Genomic DNA, 14,896 nt, shown 5'->3' with positions numbered 1-14,896 from the left:
TAAACTAAAAAGAAAATATCTAATTTTCTACTTTATTTTACTCCAAAGAAAAATAACTTCATTCAGTGAACTTAATGTGTGCAATGAAAATTATTTACCTGAACATTTATTTCACCGAAACATTGGCTAACAGTTTCTTTCCTCTCAATGTTCCTATAGAATGAATGGCCCTTCTGTTTATAGATGGAAGCATTTTTGTAATTAAGTCATTCACTGTCTCTAATTTTTTGGTTTTCTGAAGCCATGCCATGTTCTCCATTAAATTAAGAACATAGTCTAATATTTGTAAGTTAAATATATGGATATTTTGAGGGACTCCACTAACTAGGAACTCTTTTTATGACATGTAATTCCTATTACCTTTCCTGTCCTGGTATGGAACCTCTTAGGAAACAAAGAAAGAGAGGCAGAGAACTCAGGTGATCTAATAAAAAGCCAAATTTATTTGGGGCAAGTGGAGGGTAACAGACCTTCCTGGGCAACAGGGTAAGAGGGGTGTCCCCCTGAAGTACCTGAGTGGAGCTCCGTGCACCTGGATAAGTGAAGAAGGCAGAGAGAGTGCACTTGGAGTAGACTTGGACCCTATCACAGGCGCTGGTGCCAGCCAGCACATGACCCTGTGTGAGTCACTGGACACTGAACCTCAGCCGCTTCCTCATTTAGAGCAACAGGGTTACCCCACAGATGACCTTCCAGCAGACAAATTCATAATTTAAAAGGGGTGCAGGGCCGGCGCTGCGGCTCAATAGGCTAATCCTCCGCCTGCGGCGCCGGCACACCGGGTTCTAGTCCCACTCGGGGCGCCGGATTCTGTCCCGGTTGCTCCTCTTCCAGTCCAGCTCTCTGCTGTGGCCCGGGAGGGCAGTGGAGGATGGCCCAAGTGCTTGGGCCCTGCACCCACATGGGAGACCAGGAGAAGCACCTGGCTCCTGCCTTCGGATCAGCGCAGTGCGCCGGCCACAGCGTGCAGCAGCAGCCATTGGAGGGTGAACCAACAGAAAAAAGGAAGACCTTTCTCTCTCTCTCTCTCTCACTGTCTACTCTGTCAAAAAAAAAAAGCGGGGGGGGGGGGCAGAAAACAACTGCTCTTTGAGATTGCCTTTGAAGGTACATTAATGTCAAAAGGTAGCAGCACTGAGCTAGTGCTGTGGCATAGCCGGTTAAGCCACCTTCTGCAGTGCCAGCATCCCTTCATCCCATATGGATGCTGGTTCAAGTCCCAGCTGCTCCACTTCTAATCCAGCTCCCTACTAATGTGCCTGGAAAAGCAGTAGAAGGTAGTCCAAGTCCTTGGGCCCCTGCACCCATGTGGGAGACCAGGAAGAAGCTCCTGGCTGCTGGGTTCCTATCAGCCCAGCTCTGGCTGTTGCAGCCATCGGGGAGTGAACTAGGGGATGGAAGACTTCCCTCTCCCTGTCTGTCTCTCCCTCTCTCTCTTTGTAACTCTGCTTTTCAAATAAATAAATCCTTAAAAATAAAAAAAAATAAAAAAAGGTTCCAGCATTTACTCAATAACATTTACTGAAAGCACACAGTGTATGGCGCCAAATTGCTTTGGAGCATTCTTTTTTAAGTTTATTTATTAGTTTTTATTTATTTGAAAGGTAGAGAAAAAAGAAGGGAAAGCAAGGGAAGGGAAAGGAGGGGGGGAGGAAAGTAAGGGAGGGAGGGAGAGAGAAAGAAAAAGGGAGGGGTAGAGAAGAAGAAGGGAAGAGAGAGAGTGAAGGGAAGAGAGAAAGAGGAGGGAAGGAATCGATCTTCCATCTGCTTGTTCATTCCCCAGGTGCTCTCAGCAGCCAGGTTAGACCAGGCTAAAGCTAAGAGCTGGGGTCTCCTCCCAGGTCTCCCCTGTTGGTAGCAAGGACCCAAGTCTTGATTCATCATCTCCCAGGGTATGCATTAGCTGGATCAGAAGCGGAAGCAGATCTCAATCCCAGGCACTTGGAAATGGATGCAAGCAGCAACTTAACATGCTGCGCCACACTGCCCACCGTTGGAGCATTCTTCTTTTTGTGCTTCCCTTTACAGTCTTGCCTCTTTAAGGGTCTGCTTCTGTCTCCATGGAACTGTATAACTGGACTCCCTTCAATGGGCTGGGCTCTGATTCATAAGCCCATATGCCTTGAGAAATAAAGTTTGCAACAAAGCATTCTGGGAGTTTTCTTAGTGCACTAATGAGATTTTGCTTTGTGGAAGAATTTATAGTAATAGAAGGAAAGAACTTTTTTCTTCAAATCATACAGAATAGATAACCTCTAATTTGACAAAGAACTAGTTATCCTAAGTCTTTGTTCATGTATTTGATTACATGTTTTTCTTACCTTTTTCTCTGATTTTTCCTAAAATAACCATTTTTAAAGTTGTGAATGCATCTGTTGGGTAGAGGCTGCTCTACCTGGCCTTTTGGTACACAGGGTGTCTTGCATAATGGAACTTGTGTCTGAAATGAAGGATGGCTGCTGGAAAGAAAGAAAACCCTTTATATAGTAACTTAAAAAATTAACAGTGTTTCATTACTTAGTGGCCTGCTCCAAGTTTTTCCCACACGCACATATCACAGGTAGCTCATTCACAGTTCAGCTTTGTGGGGAGAGCTGCTTAGCTTCAGTCTGTGGTCTCACGTCTCAATGTTTGGATTCCCTCGGAATGCACCTTATAATTTCAGGAGATGTAAGCCTGTAGGAGTTTATTTATGAAAGACCCTAGGAATTCAAACATGTGGATCTGTGCTTATTTATCTTCTGTGTAGCTGATGACCAGAGAAGCCTTGCCCGGTTCTTTGACATGTAGTTTGGGACTGAATACATACAATTCTACTATTTAAAGAAAACAATTGGCATTTTGAATAGAGGCTCACTCCTGGGCAGTTTGTATACCTTAGTGGAGTGTGGCTATAGCAGTTACGTAACATTTGGTTTTTGTGCCTTTGCAACTTTAGAGTTAGCTGTATGTGTTTTAAAGATTAACAGTATGTGTCAGAACTCTAAATGTTTTCTTTCTAACACCATTTGACTGTTAAATTGTGGGTAATTGTATATTAGCTTTGAGGTCAGTAATGAAGGTTCATTGATTCTAGGACTATTATTTTATGAAGAATAGTGACTAATACATGTTTAATAGGAGGCATTCTATCCTGAAAAATTGAAAACTCAGTCTTTCTAAACCCTGTTTGAATGTTCAGCTGTACTTCCTCAAACTAAAAATGGGATTTTTTTAAAAGACCCTTAATTAAATTAAAATTTTCTTTCTCTTCTCAAATTTAATAACAAGAAGGCATTATAAAAATATCCTTAAGAGAAAACTCAGTTTTTAAAGGTATATTCTTTTGGTACCATTTTCCTAGCTCTGAATATTTTTATAATCCTTTACAGCAGTAGTGAGATGGCCTTTTATTCATAAACTTAATTACTTTTTCAGGAAAATAACCAGTGACAATATTCAACAGACAAATCTTTTAATCACTTTTTTCAAGAGTAAAATATAAAAACTTAACTCATTAGCCTTTGAAATTGAGACCAGAAAAATAAAATGATTGAATCTATGGAAGACTAACTTGTAGTTAATGCTATATCTGGTACTATGATCATTTTAAAGGAAAGGAAAGGAGAGAGAAGAAAGGTAATATAGATGGAGAAACAAAGAGATTAGAGGAACAGAAGGGGATGGAATTTGGGTAATAAAAAATTAAAGAGATGTCAGTTCTTAATAGAAGTAAAAAATATAACAAGTGCTAAGATAAAATGAAAGCCAGTTTTATTTCTAATTAGGATCTCTCCCAAAAAACCCTTCTCTCTGCTTTCCCCCCTCCCCCTCGCCTGCTGGTCTTCCTCAGTCTATAATCTCCCACCAGAACCAGCCTGAGCGGATCAGCCTTTTCTCTCTGTTGCCAAAAACCATTCCTTTCATTTATAATTCCTCTCCCTGACTCCTGTTCAGGTCTAGTCTCCAACACAAAAACATTCTCTTCTGCCTTCCAAGCCATTGGCTGTGTGGCACCCACAGTCATTCCCTACAGAATCTGTGTCTGGAACAGAAATCCAGGAAATAGTAGAGAAATTATTCTTTTCCTATTCTCCTAATACCACAAATGTTTCCTAATTCATCTTTTTTTTTTTTTTTTAACTTTGACTTTGTGGTTTTGCCACATTCAGATTTGGTGATTTTCTAGTTAAATTTATGGGTCTTCTCTTAGACCCTCAGGATTTGATCTCATACTTAACAGCTTACCACTCTTAGAATATATTTTTTAAATTTCCTAAGGTTCTAATATGGAGAAGAGGGTACTTAAACATTAAACACTTAAATATTACTCAGTCTGTAATTTATCCTGATGTGAGCAGTGAGGTAGGGATCCAAATTAAATTTTTTTTCCAAGTGGTTGCCCATTTTCTAAGTCATTTGCCTATTTTCCTACAAATTTGAGATGCCTTTATTGTATACTAATACTTTGTATTTCGGTCTCTTTCTGTCAAATCCATTCTGCTGAGCTGTCTGTCTGTGTGTGCATAAGTGCCACACGACATTAATTATTGTGGCTTCCTATGTTTTATTTATCAAGACTAACCTCCCTCTGCTCTTCTTTTTTAGATTCATGCTGGTAGTTCTTCCTTGTTTGTGTTTCTGGTTGAACTTCAGGATTGGCTTGTTTCATTATTTAAGACACCCCTAATGTAACTTTATCAGAATCTTGGCAAATTTATGGATTAACTTGGGAAGAATTGACACCTCTGTGAGGTTGAGTTTTCCCAGCCGAGATCATATTGTACATTCCTTCAAGTCTTCTTTTATTTCTTTTAGGAGCATTTTAAAGTTTTCTTCACTAATGCTTTCCTAACCACCTGGGTATTTAGTAGAGCCTCTTAGCTACTACCTTTTCTATTAAGAGGTTTCTCATATAGAAGCTTGTTCTAACTCTCGCTGCCCTCCTTATTCACTTACCTCCTTATTTTAGGCTAGCTAAGGCTTCACCCATATTTTGCCTCTTTCTAGTTTCTAAGAAAGCAAACTTCCAGTGCATTTTTTAAAATCTTTCTTTGACTGTTTTATGACCTGACCAAAATACCTTCTCTTGGTCCAGAGGAGAAAGAGAAAAATCAGACAAAAGAATCATGACTTTTCAGTCACTAGAGAATTCCCTGAAGCAATTACTTCTAAATCACTTGCCCATTTTTATCATGCCTCTATATAATTAGCCTTTATCTAATGATTTTTTTTAATAATTACTAGTTGCTGCCGTTAGCAAGGTATTTTCCCTATGGTAGGGACAGCTACAGAAGAAGAATAACCAGAGTCCTGTTCTTTATTCACTTGCTTATAATTTAGAGCATAGCCTAAAGCGACACTAATTTAAACCATGTTTCTTTATTTCTCAATGCTCTCTGAGTTACATCCTTATTTAATAGGTTTGTGGTCGTTTTCACTTATTAGAGACCCATTAAAACTTCTTTGAGGCCGGCGCCGCAGCTCAATAGGCTAATCCTCCGCCTTGCAGCGCCGGCACACCGGGTTCTAGTCCCGGTCGGGGCACCGATCCTGTCCCGGTTGCCCCTCTTCCAGGCCAGCTCTCTGCTGTGGCCCGGGAGTGCAGTGGAGGATGGCCCATGTGCTTGGGCCCTGCACCCCATGGGAGACCAGGAGAAGCACCTGGCTCCTGCCATCGGATCAGCGCGGTGCGCCGGCCGCAACACGCCTACCGCGGCGGCCATTGGAGGTGAACCAATGGCAAAAAGGAAGACCTTTCTCTCTATCTCTCTCTCTCACTGTCCACTCTGCCTGTCAAAAATTAAAAAAAAAAAAAAAAAAAAAAAAACTTCTTTGAAAAAATTTAAGATGCCTTAAACAATAACTGTCCCACAAAGTCTTCATTATCATAAAGTTTATATTTAAATTTTGAGCTTCCATGTTCGTATTCGTAGAATCTTCTTAAAAGTTGACCGTGTACTGACTGTCTCTGCGTCTTCTGGAACTGAATATGCCAAATCTCTTCTACACGGAGAAGTCAGCGCAGACCTAACGGTTTCTCTTCTGTTTGGCAGCCTGGCTGGGTTGTTTTGGACCAACCAGATGCTGCTTGCCATTTGCAACAGCAACAGGAGCCTTCCCCTCTACCTCCAGGATGGGAAGAGAGGCAGGATATCCTGGGAAGGACCTACTATGTAAACCATGAATCTAGAAGGACACAGTGGAAGCGACCAACCCCTCAGTAAGTGCTGATGCCGTTCATACCTGTAATCTGGATCCATCTTAACTGCTAGTTTTTATTTTGAATTCATATCTCAAATGGATTCCTAATAGTATAGGGATTGATCTATATATTGTATAGGTATACCAGGAATTTGGGGCATAGGACTTAAAAAATGCGACCTCAGCTGTTTCTTTTTTTTTTTTTTGATAGTATTCAAATTATTTGAATCACAGGTACTACTCTTATCACTGCTTCTTACTTTTAATAAATTGTTGATTACTGTGCAATCCCAAATGGTATGTTTTTCTAATTTATTTTTTAAACCTTTAAAATTGTATTCAGTTTGTTATATGATAAAATGTTACTTTCTGCAGATTATTTGTAAAATACAAAGGACTTGGTAATAAAGGTTTCATGTTCAGCACCCCTTTGCCGCTCTGGTGAGGGTACATGTAACTTCCAGTGTGCACAAATCAAAGAAAGAATTACCTTCAACAAATTCTCAACTTACGTCTCCTCAGTGACATTTTTCTTTTACTGTCATCAGAGTAAATTGATAAGTTCTCCCATTATTCATATTTATTGTCAAACTCTCTTCCCACTTCTTCCATATAGCCTGATGCAGTCTTTCTTTGGTCTTCTGTTTGACAGAGACTTGAAATTTTTCTTAGGTGTCCAGCAACCTCCTCATTTGTGGCTTTGATGTTTTGTATCTGATACATGCCAAGAACTTTCATTGATATTTTCCATTCGCAAATTTTTCCAAAGCAAATCAGCAGTCCGAGTCCTTCATGGCACGGAGGCATTGAGCGCTGTAGAATGACACAAAGGTTGCAAAACTGAAGATACCAGAAAATTCTGCAGAGTTGCCCTATTGCATACCTCAGTATTGTGGCCTGCCCAACTTTTAGCAGAATCATTTCTTTCACTGTGGCTGGTGTTGTTTTCAAGTAGCCAAAATCTAATTCTTAGGGAAAAATCCCTGAAGCATTTTCCCTTAGAACCATCTGCCCCAATTGTTTTCTCCAGCTACAGTACATTAAGAACTGGTCCTCTGATTATCATGGCCTTGTATGGTATAAAATAAATTAGCAGTACTTTTGTTATTAAATATTTTTTAAAAAATTTTTTACCTGACAGTCTAATTATATTAAATACAACTAACTAGAATGAGAAAACTTATAAATGACTACATAAAGGTGTTCAATCTAATTTATCATATGTTTCTTAAGCCTTTATTGCCGTTCTTTTATTATTGATCTGAATGACTATAAATGACCAAAACCAGATAACCAGTTAACCCCTAATTTATGAAGCTTTTTATTACAGAGCCCTTAGACTGACTCTTTCACTGTGCCTTCTGCATTCTTGCATGCGGAACCCTACTCTTGGCTTAAGACCCGTTCTAGAAAATCTGCTTTTTGATTCATGAAGATTGTATGTACCTCTAGAGCTATTTCAGATTTCTTTTTTGTGAAACATGTTGTTTATTCAACAAATGCCTTGTGAGTGCCCAGATGTGCCAGACATAATTTTAGACACACTGATGTACTAAAATATCAAAGTCAGATGTGTTTTACATTTTCACAAAATCTTTAATTCCATGAGGTTCTCAGGAGGTACCAGTATAGCTGCGAATTAATTTGTGCATGTGGAAATAGCCTCTGGCCAAAAACAGTACATTTTAATCTGATGCTGGTGTTTCTTCAAATGATCACAGAATCTTTGCCTATCATTTGAACTTTCTTAGCACATAGCTGATGGCTTTTTGTGGTTCTAAATTAGGGACAGCCTAACAGATGCTGAGAATGGTGACATTCAGCTGCAAGCCCAGCGGGCGTTCACCACCAGGAGGCAGATATCCGAGGAAACAGAAAGTGCTGAGAACCGAGACTCTTCCGAGGTATACGCGTTTTCTTGTTCTGGGTGACGGGCTCGTGTTATGGACGTTACGTATGTGTGGCTCAAACGTCTTCTGTTCGTTTTAGAACTGGGAAATTATAAGAGAGGATGAAGCCACCCTGTGTGGCAGTCAGGCCTTCCCATCACCTGCACCATCCAGGAGCGCGGATGTTCAGACTCATCTTGCGGATGAACTGAATGCCAGACTTGCTGTCTGTGGAAATTCAGCCACTAGCCAGCCGGGATCCAGCTCAGTAAGATGCTCTTAGATTTTGTTGTAACTTCAGCATTTTATAGTACACATATGATTCTGCTCAACACCTTTTACCTGACATTTTAAGTGGTACATTTTAATAGGTGAGAGATTTGGAAACTTTACAGCATGATCATCTTACAAATATCCCCACTAATAGTATGAAACACAGCCATGGATAGTCCAGATTGTCACTGGGGTCTACATGTTCGCTATGGCAATGCCCTCTGGCCAAAACCCACCAGGAGCACACTTGTAAATGAACAAGTGGGGTTCAAGGAAGAACACACAGCCATCAGCGTTTTGGCAAGAGCGTGCGAGAAAAGACTTGGAGGATTTGGGGCTACACATGTGGTTTTGAGGAGAGTTTACACAGGTGGGACTTTGCCGTACATTGGTTGCTGTCAGGAAGCAGGAGGAATTCTGTGATTGTATATTAGTCTGCATTTCGCTACTGTAACTAAAATACTCGAGGAGCTTCTTGGGAAAGAAGCGGTTTATTTCAGCTTACAGTTAAGGTTACGGTTCGGGATCGGGAAGCTCTGTAGCCTGGAGTCTGATGGAGGTTGGACATGGCAGATATGGAGAAATGATTACATGGTGAGCCAGCAAGCAGAGAGAGAAGCCAGGCCGAAACTTGAACTCAGATAATAAACAACCCAGGGCTGAAGTTGTGGCATGCTGGGTAAAGCCGTTGCCTACAATGCCAGCATCCCATGTGGGGGCCAGTTCCAGTCCCAGTTGCTCCACCTCTCTGCTATGGCCTAGGAAAGCAGTGGAGGATGGCCCAAGTGCTTGGACCCCTCTACCCATGTGGGAGACCCAGAAGAAGCTTCTGGTTCCTGGCTTCTGCCTGGCCCAGTCCTGGCTATTGCAGCCATTTGGGAAGTGAACCAGCAGATGGAAGATCTCTTTGTCTATCTCTTCATCTCTCTGTTTCTCCCTCTTTCTCTATAACTTTGCCTTTCAAATAAAGAAAATCTTTAAAGATTAATAATAAGAAAAATAATAATAACCAACCCTCTTGTGAGAACCACCCTGCAAGGGTATGCCCCCAGTGACCTAAACCCCTCCCACCAGACCTGCCTCTATAGATGCCATAATTAGATCAAGGCTCCACCCTTCATCCATTAGGCATTGACATGACAACATCAGGTTTTCCTTTTTTTTTTTTTTAATTTCTTTTGGTTTGGTTTGGTTTTATTTTTTATTTCTTTTTTTGTTTGTTTTTTATTTTTTATAACATCAGGTTTTTATATTTTTTAAATTTTTTTATTTCCCCCATGAAACCTTTTATTTAAGGAATACAAACTTCATTTCATAAATACAACTTTAGGAATATATTGAGTCTTCCCACCATACCTACACTCCCACTCTTCTTATTCCTCCCTATCCTATTCCCGTTCTTATTTTTTACTAAGATCTATTTTCAGTTAACTTTATATACATATGATTACCTCTATATTAAGTAAAGAGTTCAACAAATTGCATGAAAAAGAAAAAAACTGAAAAACTGTTCCTCAGCAATCAAGACAAGAGCTGTTCAAAGTCATTGCATCTCAAAGTGTTAATTTCACTTCTACAGATTACCTTTTAGGTGCTCTATTAGTTATCACAGATCAGGGAGAACATATGGTATTTGTCCCTTTGAGTCTAGCTTATTTAACTAGGTATGTTGTTTTCCTGTTTCATCCATTTTGTTGCAAATGATAGGATCTCATTTTTTTTTACCACTGTGTAGTATCCCATAGTGTACATATCCCATAATTTCTTTATCCAGTATTCATTTGATGAATTTGGGTTGATTCCATATCTTAAGTATCATGAATTGAGCTGCAGTAAACATGGAGGTGCAGATAATTCTTTCATATGCTAATTTCATTTCCCTTGGGTAAATTCTCAGGAGTGGAATGCCTGGGTCATATAGTAGGTCTGTATTCAGATTTCTGAAGTGTCTCCATACTGTCATCCATAGTGGCTGTATCCACCAACTGTGGATTAGGGTTCCTTTTTCCCCACATCCTCGCCAGCATTTGCTGTTTGTTGATTTCTGTATGATAGCCATTCTAATGGGGGTGAGGTGAAACCTCATTATAGTTTTGATTTGAATTTCCCTGATGGCTAGGGATCCTGAACGTTTTTTTCATGTGTCTTTTGGGCATTTGGATTTCCTCTTTTGAAAAATGCCTGTTTAGGCCGGCGCCATGGCTTAACAGGCTAATCCTCCGCCTTGCGGTGCCAGCACACAGGGTTCTAGTCCCGGTTGGGGCGCCGGATTCTATCCCGGTTTCCCCTCTTCCAGGCCAGCTCTCTGCTATGGCCCGGGAAGGCAGTGGAGGATGGCCAAAGTCCTTAGGCCCTGCACCCGCATGGGAGACCAGGAGAAGCACCTGGCTTCTGGCTTCGGAGCAGCACAATGCACCGGCCACAGCGGCCATTGAAGGGTGAACCAACGGCAAAAAGGAAGACCTTTCTCTCTGTCTCTCTCTCACTGTCCGCTCTGCCTGTCAGAAAAAAAAAAAAAGAAAGAAAAGAAAAATGCCTGTTTAAGTCCTTTGCCCATTTCTTAACTGGGTTGTTTTGTTGTTGTTTAGTTTCTTGATCTTTTTATAAATTCTGGTTATTAATTCTTTATCAGTTGCATAGTTTGCAAATAATTTCTCCCATTCTGTTGGTTTCCTCTTCACTTTGGTGAGTGTTGTGCAGTGCAAAAATTCACAATTTGACGTAATCCCATTTGTCAATTTTGACTTTGATTGCCTGTGCCTCTGGGCTCTTTTCTGAGAACTCTTTGCCTATGCCAGTGTCCTGCAGGGTTTCCCCAATGTTCTGTAATAATTCAATGGTAGACCACATCAGTTTAAACAGTCTGCATAAATTTGAGAGAGACAAGTCCTACTTAACCCACAATAGTGTATCTCAGATCTTATCTATTGTGACGCTAAGGCTATGATTGATAAAGAACAGTCCTCATGTTCTCCAGGAAAGGCTGATATTTGGTGTTTGGTGGCTTTGAGAGGGCTCCTGTTCTGTCTGTGTTCAGACTTATTATGGAATTGTCTTGATCTTGTCTTCATCCTACCAGACAGGGCCAGGCCAGCTCCTGCATGTCAGGGGCTGCTTTCGTCTTTCTCACCTATCATGAAGGTTACAATTCTATCACAGATGCTGCCAAACACATGTGTGAATTGCTGGTGATTATTCTGACCAAACAAGGGGAGAGAGGACATTCTTCAGTCCAGGAACCCGTATAAAAGTTGTTATGTACAGGGTCCAGAAACAGATATCACAGCATCACTGCCATGATGAGGTCTTTGTGCCTAATTCTTTAATCTCTGTTATCAAAGGAGATTCAGCAGATGACAAATATTTTCTAAGCACACTGTGGTTGATTCTCTGGGTTCCTTGTCTGACTCAATTCATAAGTATTTACAGAGGGCTGGCCATATATGCAAGACATTATGTGCTAGTTACTGGGGATACCACGTTAAATAAAGCAAAGTACCCTGCCCTCACGGAACTTTAGTGCAGGGGTCAGCAGTCCACAGCCTTCGGGCCAAAGCAACAGCATATTACCATAAATGAAGTTTCCTTGTGATACAGCTGTGTCCATTTACTTTAGTGTTGCCTGTGGCTGGCTTTCACACTGTATCATCAGTGTTGGCCAGATGGCCCTCAGCAAATAAGATAGTATTTCAAAAAGTTGGGGGGCAGGTGTTATAGCCCAGCTTGGGATGCCTACATTCTGTATCAGAGCGCCTAGGACAGAGTCCTGCCTCCGCCTCTCCTTCCAACCCAGCTTTCCTCTAATGTTTCCTGGGAGGCAGTAGATGATGGCCCAAGCTCTTGAGTCCTTGCACTGTCATGGGATAACCTGGGTGGAGTTTCTGGCTCCTGGCTTTTTCCTGGCCCAGCACAGCTGTTTCGGGCATGTGGGAAGTGAACCATCAGACCAAAAATCTGTCTGTCTCATTCCCTGTTGCTCTGCCTTTCAAATAAAAATTTAAAAATAATATGGGTTTTACAAACTTTTAAAAATATTTTAGATATTTTATTTGATAGAGTTTCAGAGAGAGAGAGAGGTTTCTTCCATCTGCTGGTTCACCTCTAAATGGCCATAATGAACAGAGCTGGGTCAGACCAAAGCTAGAACCCCAGGGGCTTCATCCGAGTCTCTTGAGTATAAGGGCCCAAGCTCTTGCACCATCTTCTGCTGCTTTCCCAGGCCATAGCAGAGAGCTGGATCAAAAGTGGAGCAGCCAGGACTCAAACTGGTGCCCTTATGGGATGCCAACATCACAGATGGCAGCTTTTTCTGCTGTGCCATGGCACTGGCCCCAGGTTTTTTTTTTTTTTTTAAAGAAAAGATTTTGCTTATTTTATTTTATAGGTAGAGTTACAGAGAGAGAGAGAGAGAAGACTAAGCAAACTTTTTAGAAAATTTTTAATTTTTCTGAAAGGTAGAGACAGATACACACAAAGATGTTTCCATCGACTCAATATAATTTTTTACCCCAAAGATCATCTTGTGCCTGGTACTAGATAACTTGCTTTTTTCACTTGCCCTGTCTTAGACATCGAACCATTTCAGTAAATAGAGATGTACTCCATTTAAAACCAACAAAAACAGTCCTCAAACTCTGGCATGTTCCATTGTCCAGGTAATCCTTAAGGTATTTCACCCTTTCCTGTGTGATAGATTGTTTACAGTTCTTTGCTATTATAAAGGTTGATGTCATTAAAAAACAAAACCGGGTATTTCAGAGAGTGACAGCAGCCAAGGAAGGAAAGACAATGGGTTTTCCATTCCGGGAATGCTTAGGGCGCAGGTGGTGAGGCAGGGAGTAGCCATCAGGAAGAGGCCGGCCGGGCTGGAACACTGAGTTGTGGGCCAGGGGCAGCCGGCACTCCTAGCAGTGATGGGTCGCATCCACGCGGCCGAACACGCGCTCTGGCCACAGCCTGCGGTGTGGAGAACGCACTGGAGGAAGGAAGACTTGAAACCGGGAGACCTTCAAGGACCCTGGTGCCGTAATACTCAAGGTGACAAAGGATGAAAACTTGACAGGAAAAAAAAAAAAAAAAAACGACTTGAGCTGAAAGGGAGGGGGCCTTAGCGCTCCTGCAGGGGACTGAGCAGGCCCTGGCTGCTGACGTGAGGAAGCCCAGAGAAGGAACACACTGGCGAGGGGCGATGGGGAATCCGGAGGCCGTTTTGGATCCTTAGTGGAGGGGGTGTGTGTGAGACATGCCAGGCAGGGGTCGGGGAGGCAGTGCGGCCCTGGGGGAGACACGGAGAGGCCTGGGCCGGGCATGGCTGAGGGTCTGCACACCATCTCGGTCGTCCTCGCTCGCAAGGTGCCCTTGCCAAACCAGGATCTAAGTGTCCTTGCTTTGTTTCTGTTTCCCAAGAATCACTCCAGCAGAAGAGGCAGCTTACAAGCCTACACTTTTGAGGAACAGCCTACGCTTCCTGTGGTGAGTATCTCTGCCCCCACCGCCGGCCGGTAAACTAAAGTCAGCCACTGAGATGGCCGAGCAGTGACAATGCGTTAGGATGCCTGCCACCCCCATGGGAGTGCCCGGGTTCAAGTCTCAGCTCTGCTCCCAATTCCGGGTTCCTGCCAAGGTGGACCCCAGAGATTAGCTGTGATGACTCAACAAGTTGGATGCCTGCCACCCACAGGGAAATCCCAAATTGATTTCCCAGCTCTGTGTTTCCAATGGCCAGGTCTTGGCCAATTGGGAGCATCTGGGAAGTGAACCAGTGGACGGGAATTCTGTGTGTGTATTTGGCTGTCTGGTGTCCTTTCCTCTCTCTCTTTCTCTCTTTCTATTTTCTTTCTCTCTCTCTCTCTCTACCACTCAAATTTTTAAAATTGAAAAAGCAACACTGAAGTCAAGTGCCAGTGCTGTGGGTGAGACCTGGGTTTGTCACCTGAAGCTCTGTGCCAGCCGGGGGTCTTCTCCCTCCTCCTCAGTGGTATGCCCAGCCCAGCCCTGACGCAGCCTGGACCTTTAGAACAGATGTTGAAGGGACCAGCATGGCACAGCATGTTAGGCCAGCACTTGAGGAGCTCACATCCCAAATCAGAGTGCTGGGTCACGTCCCAGCACTTCACTTCCAATCCAGCTCCCTGCTCATGGACCTGGGAAGTAGTTGCCGATGGCTTAAACAGTTGAGTTCCTGCCCCTGAGTTGGAAGACCCAGATACGGAGTGTCTGCCTCCTGGCTTCAGCCTGGCCAAACCCCAGCAGTTGTGACCATTTAGGGAGTGAGCCAGTAGATGGAAAATATCTCTCCCCAGCACCATCACTCTGCCTTTAAAATACATAAACAGATAAAAAGAACTTCATACCTGGACTATTGACTCCTTTTAGGTCTCCCAGAGACCATCCTCTTTTTATTTATTTACTTATTTATTTATTTTTGACAGGTAGAGTAGACAGAGAGAGAGAGAGAGAAAGGTTTTCTTTTTCCATTAGTTCACCCTCCAATGGCCGCTGCGGCTAGCGCACCGCACTGATCCAAAGCCAGGAGCCAGGTGCTTCTCCTG

General features: G+C 42.4%; 1 protein-coding gene across 2 annotated transcripts in view; it reads left to right on the top strand.

Annotated features, from left to right (window-relative positions):
• The window catches only part of NEDD4 (NEDD4 E3 ubiquitin protein ligase), a 151,418-nt gene that overhangs the window by 105,502 nt on the left and 31,020 nt on the right, over nucleotides 1-14,896 (top strand). For both annotated transcript variants that reach the window (XM_062205968.1, XM_062205969.1), the window contains 4 exons: nucleotides 6,036-6,202; nucleotides 7,970-8,087; nucleotides 8,173-8,340; nucleotides 13,752-13,817. In XM_062205968.1, coding sequence (XP_062061952.1) covers nucleotides 6,036-6,202; nucleotides 7,970-8,087; nucleotides 8,173-8,340; nucleotides 13,752-13,817 — 519 coding nt within the window. The remainder of the gene's footprint in view (nucleotides 1-6,035; nucleotides 6,203-7,969; nucleotides 8,088-8,172; nucleotides 8,341-13,751; nucleotides 13,818-14,896) is intronic.

The sequence above is a fragment of the Lepus europaeus genome, chromosome 11, assembly GCF_033115175.1.
Source record: "Lepus europaeus isolate LE1 chromosome 11, mLepTim1.pri, whole genome shotgun sequence".
Taxonomy (NCBI): domain Eukaryota; kingdom Metazoa; phylum Chordata; class Mammalia; order Lagomorpha; family Leporidae; genus Lepus; species Lepus europaeus.
Note: the sequence above shows the minus strand (reverse complement) of the source record. Positions and strands in the feature narration are given on the sequence as shown.